Genomic DNA, 19,961 nt, shown 5'->3' with positions numbered 1-19,961 from the left:
GTTTTAAGAAAACTGATACTTTAAAAAAGCGGTATATTTAAAAATTACATGAAGTGAAACAGATTCAAATTTTCACTTGAAACTTAAAAAATATATTATTTAGAAAATTTAGGAGTTCCCATCATGGCTCAGTGGACAAGACTTAAATATACTCCTGGAAGAGAATATAGGCAAAACATTCTCTGACATCAACCTTACAAATGTGTTTGCAGGTCAGTCTCCCAAAGCAATAGAAATAAAAGCAAAAATAAACCAATGGGACCTAATCACACTGTGGCCGAGATGCCACTGTGGCAGCAGCCTGGCTGCTGGAGCCCTGAGGCTTCCCATTCACCACTAACAGGAGGGGCGTCTCCACACGAACACTGGAAAAGGAATAGTCCTGGAAAAGACAAAAACACAGAGGCTCGTTACAGATTCTAACATGGAAGAAACTATAGCACAGGGATATACCACCTGTGACATTCTCCTCCTCCTCTCTGCTCTCCTCAGTAGATACACCCTTTATTTCCACCTCACACTAAACAAAACTGAGCTGACACAGGGAATGTAATTTTCCAAGTTTTCAATCTTCAGAAGAAAAATATGGGTCAAGTAGGGTGCCAGTGCTGTCACTGTAAGAATGGGACAATTCTCTTGATTCAAAAAGGACAGGATCCTGGCAATGCCCAAAAAAACAAGGATCCCATCACCTCTACAGAATCTGCCCTTCCCACAGAGTTTATCAACAATTATAACTAATACACACAGCAGCCAACCAGAGCCAATGAAAAGTCTGAGAAACTCTTGGATCAAGTTTGTAAGGCCATAAACTGATCTGTCAAATATAAATCAGACTTACTTCTTCTTTTATATCAGGAAGAATCAACAAAATGTAAACACTGTCCTAATAACAGAAGATGTCAGGTCATTTTATCAGTTCAAATGTATTTTAAGCTGTAAACATGCTGTTTGAACCATGAGGTTGAGGGTTCGATCCCTGGCCTCACTCAGTGGATTGAGGATCCGGCGTTGCCGTGAGCTGTGGTGTAGGTCACAGACGCGGCTTGGATCTGGCATTGTTGTGGTTCTGGTATAGGCCAGTGGCAACAGCTCCAATTGGACCCCTGGCCTGGGAACCTCCATATGCCTTGGGTGTGGCTCTAAAAAGACAAAAGACAAAAAAAAAAAAAAAACTTCATCCAAAAAATACTATTCTACTTAGAGTGTAAAGAAGGTTCTTTTAAGTCAAAGTAAAGAAGTAAACTGAAAAGTTCTCATAAATCAATTTTTTGATGACATCCTAACAGGAATATAGGCAAGTGACCAAAAAAAAATTTATAAAAGGATTATAAATAGTCAATAAACATATGATAAAATTTTCAGCCTCACCAATAATCAAGAAACCAAAGCCAAGCAATATTGATACTATACTTTTCATATAAAAGCAGCAAATAATTTTCCAGAGGTTTCTATACAGAGGTGCAAACAAAACTAGAAAAAAACAATTACTCATATCCACTGTTGGTAATAACTGATACAACATTCCAAAAAATAATTTGGTAATATGTATCAAAAGTCTTAGAATTCTGCATACTCTTTAGAGCCAGCATTTTATCTTAGAAATTCACTTAATTTCTTTAATAAATTAAATGTATTTAATAATCATGGATATGGGCCGATATAAAAATATTTACTATGGTACTTTTATAATAAGAAAAATTACAAATAATCTAGATCTGAGATCAGCAAATTTTTTCTATTAAGAGTCAAATAATAAATATTTTATGCTTTGAGGATCATATGGTCTCTGTCACATAACTATTCAATTCTGACACTGTAGTGCAAAAGCAGCCACAAACAACAACAAATTAGTGACTTTGTTTTAAAAAAAAATTAGTTACAGACACTGAAATTTTAACTTCCTGTAATTTTCATGTATCACAAATTATTATTATTCTTTCAACTGTTTGATTTAAAAATACAGAAACCATTTTTGGCTTACAAGCCAAATAAAAGCAGGCAGTAAGTCAGATTTGGTCAATCAGCTATAGCTTGCTGACTCTTCATCTAAATGGGGAAAATGTGGTTAAATACCTAGAGTAAACGAATCACTGTGAGCAGTAAAGTTCTTAACACAGTGTTTAGCAGTCAGTTAAGTTTCAGTTAATTTTAACTAACATCGCCACCTCTATGAGTTAATTCAAAACAATGTTGCAGAATGTAGAAAACCATGGGAAATGTTCGCAAACATTTGCATATAATATTCCATTCGTTATTTAAAATATACATAGGAATGTGTGTATATATGTTAAGAAAAGACTGAAGGTTTACATAACATACTGTTAATAGTAATAACATCTGAATGACAATATTTCGGCCCATTTTTTTAATGTATTTTGATTGAAATAACTGGCATATAATATTTTGTAAGGTTAAGGTATACAATGTGGTGATTTAATACATTTATATATTGCAATATTACCACCATTGCATTAGCTAAAATCTCTTCCATGTCACTTAACTATCACTTCTTTTTGTGGTAGGAACAATTAAGACCTACTTTCTAAGCAACGTCGAAGTTTATAAAACCATATTACTGCCTATAATCACTATGCTGTGCATTAGATCTCCAGGACTTATGTATGTAATAATTGCAAGTTTGTACCCTGAAACAACATCTCCCCAACTCCCCCATCCCCAAGGCAACCAGCATCCTACTCTCTGTTTTCAAAAGTTTGGCTTTTTAGATTCCACATGTTAAGTAATATCATATATATCTGTGTTTCTCTGTTCAGTCCATTTTTGTCTACCATTAGTTTTTTAGTGGAAATAAAAAACTACTTTTTAGTATAACTTTTAGTAAAACATAAATTATATATATAGACATATATGTGTATGGATATATGATATCATAGAACACACACACACACACATATTCATTACTTCACATATACTTTTTGTTTGTTTGTTTTGTTTGCTTTTTAGGGCCACACCTGCAGCCTACAGAGGTTCCCAGGCTAGGGGTCCAATCGGAGCTGTAGCTGCCAGCTTATGCCACAGCCATAGCAATGTGGGATCCAAGCCGGGTCTGCATCATACACCGTAGCTCACGGCAACACCGGATCCTTAACCCGCTGAGCGAGGCCAGGGATCAAACCCGCAACCTTGTGGTTCCTAGTCAGATTCGTTTCCACCGCGCCATGATGGGAACTCCTACATCTACTTTTTAAAAGAGGTAAACTTGGTCCCTCTTCCAGAGCCCGTGAGCTGAGAAAGAATCCTAGCCATCACTCACCTTTCCCTTGTGCTGAATTCGATGAAGCCGAAGGTTAGGTTCGGGGATGGCTACAGAGTCCCCAATGAGCACTCCCCAACTCTGCACCATATTATACACCATCACTGCACAGCAAGGTCCATCTGAATCTACCAGGCCAAATGTACTGCCAGGTTAAGATGGGTTAAGAGAGAGAAAAAAAAGGGGTGGAGGGGTAAGTGGACAGGAAAGAAAAGCAAAACTAGTGGTTTTAAAATACCAGCAAAATAAACATGTTTTCTTACTTACTTAGAAATCCTACGATAGGTGCCATCATTCACTATGTACATCTGAGTGCTCATATGTCTCAGATATATAATATCTTTAGAGACCATGCACAAGACCCATCAGTCTGTCATTTTTGCAAGAACTTGGGACACATGCACATGGAGGCCATTCAACAAATATTAATAACCAACTAGCTCAAAATGTTGCGGCTGAACATTTCCTGCTCTATCCATTTAACTATCACAACTTTCATCCTGGTCTCTAACCATAACTGTCAATTTAATTCCACAAACTTTCATGGAAAACATGTAATGTGTCAGGTATTGCACTTAGTTGGCAGTGAGACACCAATCTAGCTATGAGCAAGCTTACTGGTCTAGCAGTATCAGACAATTAAGCCATCACTTACAGTACAACTGCAATAGGTACTAGAATAGCTTTTCCCTGTGCTGAATTCAGTGAGGCCAAAAGCAGGATTTTAGGAGCCAGAGGAGAAATGTCTAAATCAATGGAGAGCCAGGAAGGTTTAACCCTCAAACTGAATGTTAAAGGACAAAAAACTAGCTACGTTAAAAAAGGAAAACTAGGAGTTCCGGTTGTGGCTCAGCAGATTAAGAACCCAACTAGTATCCACGAGGATAAGCATTTGACCCCTGGCCTTGCTCAGTGAGTTAAGGATCCGGTGTTGCCATGAGCTATGGTATGGGTGGCTGATGAAGCTTGGATCTGGAATTGCTGTGGCTATGGTGTAGGGTGGCAGCTACAGCTCTAATTCAACCCCTACCTAGGAACTACCATATGCCACAAGTGCAGCCCTAAAAAGAAAAAAGAAAATAAATAAATAAATAAATAAATAAAATTAATCCTCGGTGGAAACAAAAAAACCTCTGGGGGGAAGGGAAGAGGACTTGACTGGGAAGGAACATGAGGGAACTTCCTGAGGTGGTGCTAACATTCTCTATAGGTGTCTGGGTTACATGGGTGTATGCATTTGTCTAAACTTAACAAATATTCACTAAGATTTGTACATTTCATTGTATGTAAATTTTACATAAAAAGAAGAAAAGTATAAACAGATACTGAACTCCAGTTAATGACTGCATGCTTAACTATTTAGAGGAAAGTTTACTGGTGTGTGCAATTTACTTCAAAATGCACCAAAAATAAGAGAGATCAATAGATGAACAGGAGTACAGATAAATATGTGATAAACTAAGTATAGTAAAATATTAACAGTAGAATATAGGTGGTTGGGTACACAAATATCCACTATAAAATTCTTTCAGTTTTGCTACATATTTGAAAATTTTTATAATAAAATGTTGGGGGAAAACTGTAATCTATATCAAAAAGCAAGCACAGTAACTGTGTAAAGACATAGAGGCATAAAAAGAGCTATTCTGAAACCTACAAAATAATCCTATGGTTAGAACAAAAGGCACAAGTGGGAAAGTGACAGAAGATATTGGACAGAGGTAGGCAGGGAGAAAATCATAGAGCTTTTGTAGGCTAAGCCAAGCTAAGGAATTAAAACTTTATCCTAAAAGCTACACAGTACCAGAAAGAAATTTTAAATAATTAACAGCAATGGCCAGAATGCATCTGGGAAAAATTTATCTGCACTGTGGAACACTAGAGGAAAAACAGGGAATAGGGAGACTTGTCTGGAGAAATGTTAAGAGGCTAAATTAAATTAGAAGAGACAAGAAAGTAGGAACTAAAAGGCACATCTATTGGACTTGGTGACTACCCCAACGCAGGACACTGGAGAAGTCTAGAACAATTTTCAGAAGTCTTAAGAACTGAGGAGAGGTGGTACCATTGATTGACAAAGAATTTAGGAAGTAGAAGCCCACTGAAAGAGAAAGATGAGGTAAGTGATTCTGAACATACTGAGTTAAAGAGATTTCCAACTACACCCCAGAGGTAGCTGGATACAAGAATCCAAAACGTGGAAATGAGGCCTGCTGAGATAAACCTGCAAGCACAGTGTAGGCAGCCAAAGCCTTAGGTTTATAGGACATCACCAAACAAGATGACCTATAAATGAGATGGTGAAGAATCGGTGTTCATGCCATCACTTGGCACACCTGAATTCACAGCAAATACTGCAATCAAGCACAGCATTCTCCTGGGAAACCAGTCAAAGCCTCAGAATCCTTCTACACAGGGAGTCACACATCACTGCCAAGTGATCAAAGGTAGCATCTATTTGTCATTCTTGCATAGAGAGAAAAGAGGAAAGGAACAAAAACAGAGTCCTTCTAGAACTTTATATTTAGAAATTGGGCAAAAAAAAAAAAGAGAGAAAAACCAGGAGGTGGCAAAATACTTGTTCTCAAGGGCCCCTAAATCTAACTTCTATTTCTTTCTCATTCCTCTTAACTCTAGGGTCTGGTCTAGCAACTAAACTTTTTTCAACTATCTTCTTGCTCTTCAATTCATCAAACAAATACCCCATGAAAATGCCATGAAGGAAAATCAGGCATACAATGGGAGTTGTATTTTGTTTTAAATGGAGCAGAAGAGATAGGAAAGGGAATAGTGAGAGATAAGTCAGAATGTTATAGAGCCATGTAGTAGAAGCCACTCAATCAGACATGGTGATTCCAGAAAAAAAAAAAAATTTTTTTTTCAGTAGAAAACAGAAAAAGGAAACCAGTCAACCAGGGATTAGAAAGTCCCTGAAGGACCAAGGAATGATGGCACTGACTAAACCCTAATTTTTCAAGAGTTAAAAATTTTCTAAACAAATATTCTTAACTCATTTCTAACCGCTAGATTATAAGCACTTTTCACTTAGGTGTGTTACTTTTTTTTTTTTTTTGCTCCCTACAACATATATAGCAGATGCTCAATAAATATCTGCAGAATAACATCTGAGAGAATCAGGCCTTAAATTCAAACTCAAAGCTCACCTTCCAGAACTGCTTAAGCATATCTAAGTCCAATCAGGACTTAGAATTCTTCCTCCTTTAACTTGTATGATCATGTAAACACAAAGAGGTAAGAGAACTTTAAGGTTTCCCTCTGTCAATTAAAAAAACAAAATGCAGCTGTCAAATTTCAGCTTCAAATGTAGGAGACCAGAGAACACCAAACTCAGGAAAAAAAAAACTGTTGGTGACAGAATCTACAAAGAGATTGCTAGACATCACCTAGACAATACCTGCTCTTGGGACAGTCACAGAAAGAACACAGAACTCACTAATATCCAACCACTAATAAAGTCCTCAACTTTGAGAGTAAGGCCAGGAAATGACAGCAAATATTTCAAAAGGATGCACAAGAGAATGTAAGGGACACGCACAAGGGGACCTTCTCCTCCGTGGTGAGGCTGAACACCACCTTTCCCAGGACCACAGCTCCACTGTTTACACCAGGCTGCAGAGCACTCAGTGGCTTGCGCTCCAGGGTCACCTTCTGCCCAGAGGCTGACTGATAGCGCCCGTCACCACAAGGGCCTAGATGGGCTGGGCGCAAGCTTCCCAGCATGCTCTGTAACTTTTTGGTCTTCACTTTTCCCTGCAAAGGAAAAGGAAATAGGTAAGAAGCTGGCAAGCAGTCACTCTCCTTGAGAATCTAGTCCTCCCCTCCCAGCTTCTCACTATACAGGGTTACTACCATTGAGGCCTATTTTATTCTTATTTTACTGACTTATAGAAGAATAAAGAAGTAGGATTCAGCCTTTAGATCTTTACCTTGCTCTCAAGGAGGCTGGTTAATCTGTTTAGGAAATCCAGGAGTTGCTGCTCTCGTTGCCGGGGCTCTGGCCAGGCAGGATCCAGTGCTGCAGCCCGAAAGAAGCCCTCCAAAGCCTCCCCATAATTCTCTTCATATTTATGTAGCTGCATAAGACATAAACAAAAACCTCCCAATTATAAGTGTATTTAACACAAACAGCACAGGCTAGGGATCTAAAGAAATAGTTTTCCTTCCCAATCATTTTCCTATTCTACAAATGAATAGCCTCAAGAGCTAGTAAAACCTTACATCCTTCTTCCTGGCCAAGGCGATTACAACCCCAAAGATGGAATCACTTCAAAGAAACTAACTTCCAAACCCTAAAACAGTTAAGTTGCATATACTGGGTGAAACTAATTTTATGCTTACAATGAACATTTCAGTAAAGTTTTCTACTAAACTGTGTCCCCCATCCTCTACTGACCCTCCCACCCCCTCAGGCCCCTTTTCCTTTCCCTCCAGATACTTCAGTCAAACTAAGATAGCTTTTCCTAGAAATAAACTGGCTTTCTTCTGTCAGTTTGTACCCAATCTTGTTCCTATGAATACTCAGTTATCCTCACAAGCCAACACCTAGATGTCTTATTTATTCAATCTTGAGATGACCACTTCCCAACACAAATGATAATATTTTTTTTTACCGTTGCCCTATTCAGATGAAGATCAGGATTGCTGGAAGCTGTCCTGTCAACCTTCTCCTGTAGTAGGATAAAAAGATCATCAGTGGCTCTTGTCTCAGTCTTAAGGATGACCAAACACACATGTCCTAAACCTCCTCTCCCTGGAAAAACTTAACTTCCTTGCTTTTCGAAATGTTTCCTATACCCACATAGTTATACAGTAACTGCTTATATGGCACAGATTACCCAGTCCCTGAAACTTCAAGGATGTAAGGGTTTTGTATGCACATAAAACTTTAAAATATGAATATAAATAATCCATGCAAAAGTATAAAAACAAGAAGAAATATAGGATTAATATCTGACAAGAAAATTTTCAATAATGAGATACAGTATAAATGAGGAAAGAAATGATGTTGATTTAATGCGTTTCCTCTGCCCATGAGCACAGCTCCAGATACAAACAGAATCATGTTTCTATATGCAAGTCCCCTTAAAACACACAATGAAAGTCAAATTCTGATTCTCTAAGATGGCCAGAAACCATATAATGGTGCAGACAAATTTTTTATGAAGAAACTGATGGCTATGTTCATGCCTATAATCACTTTATTTTTTAAAATCTATTAAATCCTATTTTGCTGCACACTGCAAAAGCATAAACAACATGAATCAAACTATTTAAATGGTTGGTTCAAATATGTTTAAAAATGTAGGTCTGAGTGAAGAAATTAAAGTGTTAAAGACAATTTTTTTTTTTTGGATCCTTTTAGGGCTGCACCTGTGGCATATGGTGGTTCCCAGGCCAGGGGTCGAATCAGAGCTGTAGCTGCTGGTCTACACCACAGCCCCAGCAATGCGAGATCTGAGCCACATCTGAGACCTACACCCCAGCTCATGCCAAAGCTGGATCCTTAACCCACTAAGCGAGGCCAGGGATCGAACCCACATCCTCATGGATGCTAGTCAGATTTGTTTATGCTGAGCCATGATGGGAACTCCAAAAAAGGAACTATTTATCAGAAGCCAAATATAAAACTTTAAAGGCATATACAACATATGATGCTTTAAAATGTAAACATTTGGGAGTTCCCGTCGTGGCGCAGTGGTTAACGAATCCCACTAGGAACCATGAGCTTGCGGGTTCGGTCCCTGCCCTTGCTCAGTGGGTTAACAATCCGGCGTTGCCGTGACCTGTGGTGTAGGTTGCAGACGCGGCTCGGATCCCGCGTTGCTGTGGCTCTGTCGTAGGCCGGTGGCTACAGCTCCGATTCAACCCCTAGCCTGGGCACCTCCATATGCCGCGGGAGCGGCCCAAGAAATAGCAACAACAACAACAACAAAAAAGACAAAAAAAAATGTTAACATTTATCAGATTAAGAAATCAGAATAAAATATAATCCCTCTGCCTGAAAAGTTCCCTGATTAAAAAAAGAACAGTCCCACTGGCTACACAGGTTGGGTTGAGTTAAATGCTGCCATTAACGCTACAGTGAGAAGCATAGTATGTGAGGAAATCATATTTGTCCTTTTGAAAAAGCATGTTCTTCTGTCATGAGTGAGTCCCATCAGGTGAACTGCAGTTATCATCACCTCAGCAAGGACAGACCATAATGCACAGGTGTATGGCTACACCAGAGTTTAACCAGGGTAATATGCCAAACAAATATTATAAGAAGTGTACTTTTTTTTTTTTTGCTTTTTAGGGCCACATCCGCAGCATATGGAAGTTCCCAGGCTAGGGGTCGAATCAGAGCTACAGTTGCCGGCATACACCACAGCCACAGCAACATAGGATCCGAGCCACATCTGCAATCTACACCAGAGCTCACGGCAATGCTGGATCCTTTAACCCACTGAGCAAGGCCAGGGATCGAACCCACATCCTCATGGATACTAGTTGGATTCATTTCCACTGCACCACAACAGGAACTCCCAAGAAGTTTACTTTTTAAGAAATGAATTGAGATTTTTTGAAATATGAAAAACGGTTGAATTTTCTAAAGCTATAATTCCTGTAGCATTCTGTAGTTTAAAAATTTGAGCTTATTAAAAATGGTTATCTAGGAATTCCCGTTGTGGCTCAGTGGATTAGGACTCCAACTAGTATCCATCAATCCCTGGCCTCGCTCAGTGGTTTAAGGATCTGGTGTTGCTGTGGCTATGGTGTAGGCCAGCAGCTGCAGCTCCAATTTGACCCCTAGCCTGGGAACTTCCATATGCTGAAGGTGAAGCACTAAAAAGAACCCCCCCAAAAAATGGTTATCTATGTTCTGCACTTCAGCTTTATGAAAAATAAACCTTCTGTGGGAAGGTAGAAAAGAAAAGATAAATGAACGGTCCCTAAACTGCAAACATGAATATAAGACAGCTATATTTCTTACTCTGCAATTCAGAGTAAAAATAAGTCATGCTCAGCTTAAAAGCAATTCTCTATGTCAAGAGAAAGCAAAAGAAGGTGAATATGAGGCCTAGATATGAAGGGTCAAAAGGTCAGTATGAACTTTGTAACAATGAGCAGTCAGGCACTCAAGTCTGAAGGAAACCCCCCTGCAAGTGGCTATCAATATAAAATTGCATGAAAGCCTAAGTGAAGCATGAGCTCCAGTGAATTAATCCCTAGGAAATAATGCAGAATGGGCTACATACCATTTTCTTTCTTAGTTTATGGGAAATCCAGAGCCATACGATCTAATGGTCAATCTGGGGATAGTGCTTAATTTATACTTAAGTATCAAGAGTTTTTATTTTTTCTTTCAAAATGTACACAAATATTATTAAGCTATTGTAACATGGACTTTTTTCCCATTAAAAAAGATGAACATGTTAGGATGGGCTCTATAATTTGATTATACATGCCTGTAAGAAGTCTAGACTGTTCAAGGAGCTGAGGCATATGCTGCACATGGTTGCTAAAACTCAAGTTATATGAAGAAATACATCAACTCTGCAGACCCAGCTTTACCAAACCACACACACTGGATGCCAGCAAACACTGCCCATGCTGCTTGCTAAAAAGCTACAAGTAAGACTGAATGATACCCTTGCTACTGTTGCTGCCTCTGTATATCTGGCCTGGGTGACCATAAATACTTACTGCTTGGGCATAGGCACTGAGGGCTTGCTGGGAGATCTTAGGGTTCTGGCCAGTATTGAAGTAAAGAGAAAGGTATGCATTCCCCAGAATATCTGAAAAAAAAACACAGGGTTTCTGGTTCTACATATTGGGAGCTTAAAGTCGCCGGTCTATCCTAACAAGTAAAAAGCTAAACAGACTGAAAAATCCACAACTCTTCTCAGATGCATAAGAAAAGGGAAAACGGAGTTTCCACCATGACACAGCAGAAACGAATCCGACTAGGAACCATGAGGTTGAGGGTTTGATCCCTGGCCTGGATCAGTGAGTTAAGAATCCGGCGTTGCCATGAGCTGTGGTGTAGGCTGCAGACACAGCTTGGATCTGGCGTTTGCTAGGGCTCTGGTGTAGGCTGGTAGCAACAGCTCCAATTAGACCCCTAGCCTGGGAACCTCCATAGCCACAAATGCAGCCCTAAAAAAGACAAAAATACAAAAAAAAAAGGGAAAACACAGGGTAAACAACTGCCCCCAAAACTGGAGAGACAAACAGGCAAACACAGGGAGTTATGGCTTACCAAAGCAGAAACTCCTGAGCTGCCACAGGAAAAGGGCTGGGGGAGGAAAACCTGAACTGAAACTGATGAATCCTGGAGGCTCAGTGTGGACAAACCTGGGAGGTAAAGGCTCCAGGGCTCCCGGTCAGAAGGGAGACTCCACAATATTGTGAGATTTTACCTCCAGGAACTTAACCAGATTCTCACAGAAAATATCAGAGAAAAATACCCTCATACTACCAGCGGAAGGAGACAAAGGAACTATTTTAAAATATCCTAAAGCACTCCATTCTTTTTTTTTTTTTTGACCACACCCACAGCATATGAAAGTTCCTGGGCCAGGAATCGAATCTAAGCCAGCTGCGGCAACACCAGATCCTTAACCCACTGTACCTGGCTGGGGATTGAACCTGCACCTCAGCAGCAACCCAAGTCACTACAGAGACAATGCTGGCTCCTTAACCCCCTGTGCCACAGATGGAACTCCTGAGCACTCCATTCTTAGCAAAGCCTGCCCTCAAGACAAACTACTTAACCAGAGCCCAACTGACCTAAAGAAGGGAAAAAAACAACTTCAGCTGATTCTAGCTTTCCACATGGAAGAAAGGGAAAGGAAATACCCAATTCCAGCCCACTCCAGCCAACCTCTCCCACCTAAGGCAGAAGCAGATAAAAAAGCTAAGAAACACAGTGATGGCTCATCTAAGAGCCAAGTGCAAAGCATAACTATTTTGGTCACCCTCAAAAGTCTGTATGAAGGGCCCCATGTTTGAAACAAATCAGTGATGACACTATACTTAGCATACCCCAAATTCCACTGGGATAAAGGCAAACGAGGACCCAACGGAGAAACTTCAACAGACGGCACATACATCCTGCCCTGCTTATGTAAAAACATACACCTCTCTTCAATGAAAAGGTTCAAGAGTTCCTAGAACAGTGGTTCATCAAAATACACCTTTTGGGCTTCTTCAAAGCAAAGACACCATGGCTTCACACTCAGAGTCAGTCTCAACAGATGGGCTCCAGATGATTCTGGTGTGCAGCCATGGTTGAGAACCACTGCTCTAGAAACCTGCTGGAGATTTTTGAGAACACTCACACCAGGAGCGGCCATCAAGGATGTCCATCTGCACAGCCAACTTAGCCTGCCGGACACTGTCCATGACATGGCGAGAATGTTCATCTCCAGAGTCAGTCCGCAGCTGACGAAGCACCATTGACAGGTTTTGAAGGGAGACTTTGTTCTTGCACTGCAAAGAAAGCCGGCATATACTCAACCTTACTGATTCTATTTCCCCTTTCCAGATCTATTCTATCTCAATCTTCTTCTGATTTTTCATCTTAATTCTTCCTGCTGGGAGTTCCCATCATGGCTCAGCAGAAACGAATCTGATTAGCATCCGTGAGGACGAAGGTTCGATCCCTGGCCTCACTCAGTGGGTTAAGGATCCGATGTTGCTGTGAACTGTGGTGTAGGTCGCAGACACAGCTCGGATCTGGCTACAGCTCTGATTCGATCCCTAGGCTGGGAACCTCCATGTGCCGCAGGTGCAGCCCTAAAAAGACAAAAAAAAAAAAAGAAAAGAAAAAAAATTCTTCCTGCCATCTGTATCTTAGACCCCTATCTACATGCATCAACTTTATTTCTTATCTACCCCTGAATCTGACCCATCTCCAGTCCCTGTTCTCCTCATCTAAGTCTGCTCCCCTACCCTTCCTCCCTTCTGATTCTGTTCTCCTAGTTCCAATACAGTCCTACCCTGGTATTCATTCTGCTAGGGAGACTCTGCTAGGGAGACTAGGGAGACTTCTGCTAGGGAGACTCACAGAACCAAAGAAATCCCATTCTTCCTGTTTTCTGAGGGAGGGGATAATGGGCAGCTCACATGGGTGAGGGCTCCTGAGAAGCAGGTGTGGGCAGCTGCGACATCCCCTTTCTTCCAATACACCTCACCCAACTGGTTCCAGGCTTCCACCAGCTTGGGCTCCAGCTTCACAGCCTTTGACAGAAGCTCCTCAGCCTTAGGGCTATAGTCAGGAGTCACATTCAGTGCCTTCCCAGTTAGCATCAGAACCTGTGCATTGCCCTGGATAGAACCTAGGAGGAAGGGAAAAGATAAAGGAGAGTGGAAAACTAGGCAGCCTTACAGGTAAGACCAAGGTGCTCTCTCTCAAGGAATAACCCCATGCCAGCTTTATGAACAAACCATTGATTGAAAACCTACTACATGCAGAATACTATGTTAGGAAAGAGGGTAACAAAGAAAGCATTATCTCTACCTTTAAGGGGCTTACAATCTAGCAGAAAGGACAAAACATATACAAGGAAAATTAAAACAATGAAAAAGAGGATATGGCATACACTCAATAAACGGACTTTAAAATGTGAAAAGGAAAAAATACAGATACTCCAGGGAGAAAAAAATGATGTAAACCATTATAAAGAGGCAGAAATACATGTGGCCTGTTCACAGGAGAGTGGCTGGTTCAAACTGAATGAAACAAAAAGTTGCTCTGTAAGTAATCAGATATAAGGGTGGGGGGAAAAAATAGACAATGGACACTTGAATACCAGGTAAAAGGGTTTAGACTTCAACCGTCAATAGCAGGACTCTTTGAAGATACTTGAGCAAAGAGGTAGACAAGGCTTGGTATTAAATGCATGAAGTAAGGACTCAGAAAGATAATGGCCACGGTCATTATTTAAGCTGATTTGGAAGTAAGAGAAATTAGAAGCAGAAAGCCCAGGTAAGAAGATTACTGCAATAGTAATCAAGCAAAAAATATGCTCTTTTTTATTTCATGGCACTTGGAGTTTAGAGAACTGAAAGGTTGCCATCCCACACAGGCACTGTGAGCAGAAATAGTCTGTGGTACCATCTTGTAGGAGCCACAAACAAGATACCAAAGAGCCTGCAGAGAGAGAGAGAGCAAAAATCACATGTGGCAAGGGAATGGGGGTTGCATACTCTCTTGGGACTCATACCTACTACTTCCTCCATTTGCTGCAGGGTCTTCTCCATCTCTTTCCGCACATCCTGTTGTTTCCTCCCAGCATCCTCAACACTATGTGTCTCGAAATAGCACTCTCGAAATGTATAAAGCTGATCCACCAGTTCCTAGGAAGTATAAGGATGAAGAAGACACCAGACAAGTAAATTTGAGACTGGCTAGCTACACCAGCTTTTGGTCTAGAAATGCTGATTATCTATCTCAGCTAGTAATGACACAAGAGACAGGTGGACAAGTCTATCAAAACTCCACATATCCCGAAGGAAAGTGTCCCAAATAAAACAAAGTTAATAAGATTAGCCTATCCAGTACTGGTCCCCAAAGTATAAAGCTTTGATATTTACCCTGAAATCTAGACTTCTTAATAAAAACAATTCCTTATCCCTGATTTTTCCTATGCTGGTATCTGAAAATACATGACCTTTGTGAATATGATAAACATGTGAGAGTCATGTTTTCCATGACAAACAGACAAATTAAAGCTTGATGACCTTGGTATTTTTTTTTTTTTGCAGTTTTGTTTCTTTAAATACCTGTGGGAGTTTTTTTGGTTTGGTTTTGGTTTTGTCAAGTCACCTTTTGGCACTCTTGCATTCTTTCCAAGTAAACATTCTCTTTTCTCTTTTAAATACCTCCATGCCTGAGCCTTCCTGTGACAAAAGTCAAAGCTTTTCCTTTATCTCTCCATTCTTTCCTAAAACAAAACAATAGCACGAAAGTATAATCCAACACCACTAAGTCTTATCACTACCTCCACAGCACATCCTAAATCCACCTACCTGTCTTCAGCTCTCTACCACTATCCTCAACTAAATCAGTATCATTATTTGCCTGGACTATTTCCACAGCTTCTTAACTGGTCATCTTCTACTCTTTCCCATTTTCCTCACTATAGTTGCAGTGGCTTTACAGAAATGTACATCATATCACAAACCCTCCAATAGTTTCCCACTGCAGATAGAATAAAGTCCAACTCCTCATTATAGCCTAGAAGGCTGTAAAGTATGGAGACCCCATTGTGGCTCAGTGGTTAACAAACCTGACTGGTATCCATGAGGACGAGGGTTCAATCCCTGGCCTTCTCACTGGGTTAAGGATCCAGTGTTGCCATGGGCTGTGGTGTAGGTTGAAGACGCAGTTCAGAGCCTGTGTTGCTGGGGCTGTGGCGTGGGCTAGCAGCTACAGCTCTAATTCGACCCCTAGCCTGGGAATCTCCATATACTGTGGGTGTGACCCGAAAAAGACAGGGGAAAAAAAAAAAGACTGTACAATCTAACCTCCCACTACTCATCCCGCCACAAACTTCACTTCTTTTCACTCTCCTACAATACTTGAGCCTCACTGACTTTCATTCAGTTCCTCAGATCCACTAAGTTCAATCCCACCTTTACACATGCTGTTTCCTTTGCCTGGACATGCTTTCTCCAGACCTTTGCACAGTTCATTCCTCATCATATTCAGATCTCAGTTCAAATATCAACTTCTCACAGGGGCCTTCTCTGACTGCCCAAAAAAATCCCTTCCTCCTCTGCCCACTCTTAAATCACATCCCTACTTTCCTTCCTGGTACTTATTGGAAATTATATGGCCTATTCATTAATTATCCATTATCTGACTCCACCATTGGAATGTAAAGTCCATGATGGGAGGATCTTAATAATCCATTTTCTTTAGAGCTATACCTGAGCACTACAATAGGGCTTGGGATATGATAGGCTCTCATTAAATAAATGAATGAATTTCCCTTTATCTTGAAAATACTATGTACTATACTTAACTTCAAGTCCTAGCTTGAATGAAGAAATTAGACTAGCACCTTCTGGAGCTAAGTTTTTCAAGTTTTATTGCGTGAATTATTTCTAGGACCCTAAATAAAGATTCTGATTTTAGCAGAACTCAAACTTCTGCATTAAAACAAGCACCTACTTTAATGATCTTAATAAAAATAATGTGTAAAACATGCTTTGAGAAATATCCTTTTTCCATTCCTTCCTCCCTAAAACACCTGTAACAATGGAATACAGCTTACTACTATTCCCACAAATAGCATCACCACCATTCTTTCCTCTATTCCATTCCCCTATTCCATCTGTACACCTTCCCCTCTCAGGCCCAAGATACCCTAGATGCCCTCTACCTAGTTGTTTAGGGCATCTACCAGAAATGAGAGCAGGAAAAGACAGTTCTCAGCAAAAATTACAACCCGTTTCTTTTTGTCCTGCAATCAGCATGACTTCAAATTAAGAATTATAGAGGGAGTTCCCATCATGGTGCAGTGGTAAACAAATCCAACTAGGAACCATGAGGTTGTGGGTTTGATCCCTGGCCTCACTCAGTGGGTTAAGGATCCAGCATTGCTGTGAGCTGTGGTGTAGGTTGAAGACGTGGCTTCATCTGGCATTGCTGTGGCTCTGGTGTAGGCCAACGGCTACAGCTCCAATTAGACCTGTAGCCTGGGAACCTCCACATACCTTGGGTGTGGCCCTAGAAAAGACAAAAAGACAAAAAAAAAATTATAGAGAAGGGAGTTGCTGTTGTGGCTCAGCCAGTCAAGAACCTGACTAGTATCTATAGGATGTGGGTCCAATCCCTGGCCTTACTCAATGGGTTAAGGATCCAGCATTGCCGCAAGCTGTGGTGGAGGTCGCAGATGCGGCTCAGATCCCACATTGTTGTGGCTGTCGAATAGACTGGCAGTTTCAGCTCTAAGCCGACCCCTAGCCTGGGAACTTCTGTATGCCACAGCAGTGGCCCTTAAAAAAAAAAAAAAAAAAAAAGGGTTATAGAGAAGGTTTTATTGTGTGTTTTTAGTTATTATAGTAAAATGAAAGAAACTATTTGGATTTGTTGGTTTGTTTTGCCAAAGTGAACATTTTTAATAACGTTTTTTCCACATGGCAAAATCAATATACATACAGTGTTAAAATTTAAATAGGTACGTGTAAAAAATACAAAGTAAAAATTCCTCATAATCACTCCAATAATCTCAGAGGTACTGTTCAGTTTACCTTTTCAGGTTTTTTTCTATACATATACAAACAACGTTTCTTTTTTTTTTTTTTTTTGCTTTTTAGGGCTGTGCTCAAGGCATATGGAAGTTCCCAGGCTAGGAGTTGAATCTAAGCTACAGATGCCGGCCTACACCACAGCTCACAGCAACTGGGGATCTTTAAGCCATTGAGCAAGGCCAGGGATCAAACCCACATCCTCATGGATACTAGTCGGATTCGTTTCCGCTGAGCCAGGACAGGACCTCCCAAAAACAATGTTTCTAATATGGAGCCAGGATTGAGCAGTCAGCCACGGTAGGGAATAAAATTAAATTAATCCAAGTCAAATGGATGTGAGATAAAGTTCACACTCTTCTGCTCAAGAAACAAAGTAATCTCACCAATGTTTAAGCTTTTGCAGTAAAAACCTTTAAGTAAGTTACAAGCCTATCATCATAAGTCTAATGTTTAAATTGCAGGCTGTCTTGGAACACAAAGAAGTAAGTGTCTGAGGTTTAAGAAAAATCTCCAGTCATCAAAAGAAAAGTAAAGAGCACCAAGCAATTAATTAGCTCCTACCTACCAAGTACAAAAAACTTGTAGTCCCAGTCAATTGTGGACTGGATAGAGTCTGGAGCCTTCTGCATCAGACCCAAAACTGGAATTGTAGAGTATGCAAAAAAATCAAGGGGAGTAACCAGATTCCATGAGGTGCAAGCCATTACTGTGACTGTTGCCAATTTGAAAGCAGAAAAGTACTGAAGACCTGGCTTTTTGGGAGATCAAAGCAACTTGTGATAGGTAATAGCTTCTGCAGATCTGCCAAATACAAGTGTATTCTATTTGTTATGGGTGAACTGAGAAAAAAAAAATCCTAAAAATGTAAGGGAATAAAGTTAGAAGCAATAAATCCTCTTCCCTACGGGACTGAAATTGGGTGCAGTCAGGTCACAGACAGGAGGTTCCAACATTCGGGCTACGCCCCTCCGCTGACCCGGAGGGCTCCCCTAGTCTACTGCGGCGGCACCTTCGCTGGTTGTTATAGTAACCACACAGACAGAAATAGCGTCGGGTACACGCCAAGAAATTCGCAGGTACTGCATTAACTGGGCTCTCTACTTTTTCCTGAGTAACAAAAGCGGATACAGACTTTAATCTATGGCCTCACCTGCAATTTCTGCAAGACCTCCTTGACTTCTCCCTCTTCATCAGCCATCATTTCCCAGCCGCCCTCGGCTTCTCCGCCCCCAACTTTATAACCACAGAGACGCAAACCCGTCCCCATCATGGAGCCACAGCGACATCTAGAGCTCTGGAGGCTTACCTGCACCGGAGTAAAGGAGCTGGTTTTTACAGAAGGGCGTCGCTAAAAACCAACTTAACGCAACGTCTATAGCTCAAGGGGTATGGTCTGCAAACACCTTTGAGTTCATAAGGTTCTTTCTTTCCCAAATCCTGGAAACAAAATGTCTTCAGCTTAAGTGCATGCATATTTCTGTTTCATATATTCCTATTTATTTATACAAGATTATGATACCCCAAAAAAGAAAATAGGCTGAGACAATGGATGCCTACATTTTAAGTTTAAAATGTTAAAGAGGGAGTTCCCGTCGTGGCGCAGTGGTTAACGAATCCGACTAGGAACCTTGAGGTTGCAGGTTCGGTCCCTGCCCTTGCTCAGTGGGTTAACGATCCAGCATTGCCGTGAGCAGTGGTCTGGGTCACAGACATGGCTCGGATCCCACATTACTGTGGCTCTGGCATAGGCTGGTGGCTATAGCTCTGATTAGACCCCTAGCCTGGGAACCTCCATATGCTGCGGGAGCGGCCCTAGAAATGGCAAAAAGACAAAAAAAAAGTTAAAGGGAATGCAATGCAATGGTAAGGTAACTTGTCTGAATGTTGTTTTCCAGACTTTACAGTGATTTTCTACACACGAGTAATTTTATCACTTTAAACATACTATTCTGGGGAGCTCCCGTCATAGCTTAGCAGAAACGAATCTGACTGGTATCCGTAAGAACACAGGTTCGATCCCTGGCCTCTATCAGTGGGTTAGGGATCCGGCATTGCCATGAGCTGTGGTGTAGGCTGCACATGTGGCTCAGATCTGGTGTTGCTGTGGCTATGGTGTAAGCCCTCAGCTACAACTCCAAATCGAGCCCCCTAGACTGGGATCCTCCATATGCCACCCGTGTGTTCCTAAAAAGACACAAATAAATAAACACATTATTCTAATAAATCTACTACACTTGTGGTGGTATCTAAAAGCCACAAGGAATTCTCTTTCTAGGGCCACTGCTATGGTGAGGGTTCCATCCCTGGCCCAGGAACTTCCACATGCCATGGGCATGGCCAAAAAAAAAAAAAAAACCCATAATTTTTAAATTTAAAAAAAAAATTGCTTCCACGTAGTCTATCTCTGAAAGAGACAAGG

At 40.8% G+C, this 19,961-nt stretch overlaps 1 protein-coding gene across 2 annotated transcripts; it reads right to left on the bottom strand.

Moving 5' to 3' along the window:
* Nucleotides 1–222: 222 nt before the first annotated feature.
* Nucleotides 223–18,774, bottom strand: TTC5 (tetratricopeptide repeat domain 5). 2 transcript variants are annotated; one of them, XM_047796684.1, is made up of 10 exons: nucleotides 18,693–18,774; nucleotides 14,509–14,641; nucleotides 13,409–13,620; nucleotides 12,622–12,772; nucleotides 10,985–11,076; nucleotides 7,909–7,965; nucleotides 7,225–7,371; nucleotides 6,834–7,048; nucleotides 3,278–3,422; nucleotides 223–382 (listed from the first exon to the last, which is right to left on the bottom strand). In XM_047796684.1, the coding sequence occupies exons 1-10, from the start codon at nucleotides 18,741–18,743 to the stop codon at nucleotides 263–265; spliced, it is 1,323 nt and encodes a 440-aa protein (XP_047652640.1). In that variant the 5' UTR covers nucleotides 18,744–18,774; the 3' UTR covers nucleotides 223–262. The 2 variants fall into 2 exon arrangements, with proteins under 2 accessions (XP_047652640.1, XP_047652641.1); XM_047796685.1 differs by lacking the exons at nucleotides 10,985–11,076; nucleotides 12,622–12,772.
* Between the last annotated feature and the right edge of the window lie 1,187 nt (nucleotides 18,775–19,961).

The sequence above is a fragment of the Phacochoerus africanus genome, chromosome 9, assembly GCF_016906955.1.
Source record: "Phacochoerus africanus isolate WHEZ1 chromosome 9, ROS_Pafr_v1, whole genome shotgun sequence".
NCBI lineage: Eukaryota > Metazoa > Chordata > Mammalia > Artiodactyla > Suidae > Phacochoerus > Phacochoerus africanus.
This window is presented reverse-complemented; position numbering and strand designations above follow the sequence as displayed.

Coding starts and splice junctions, on each gene's coding strand:
- TTC5 (XM_047796684.1), bottom strand. CDS start 18,743: ATGATGGCTGATGAAGAGGGAGAAGTCAAGGAGGTCTTGCAGAAATTG. Junction 14,642..18,692: donor AGGTCTTGCAGAAATTGCAG/GTGAGGCCATAG, acceptor TATACTTCCTAG/GAACTGGTGGATCAGCTTTA. Junction 3,423..6,833: donor ACGGAGGAGAAGGTCCCCTT/GTGCGTGTCCCT, acceptor TTAACCTGGCAG/TACATTTGGCCTGGTAGATT.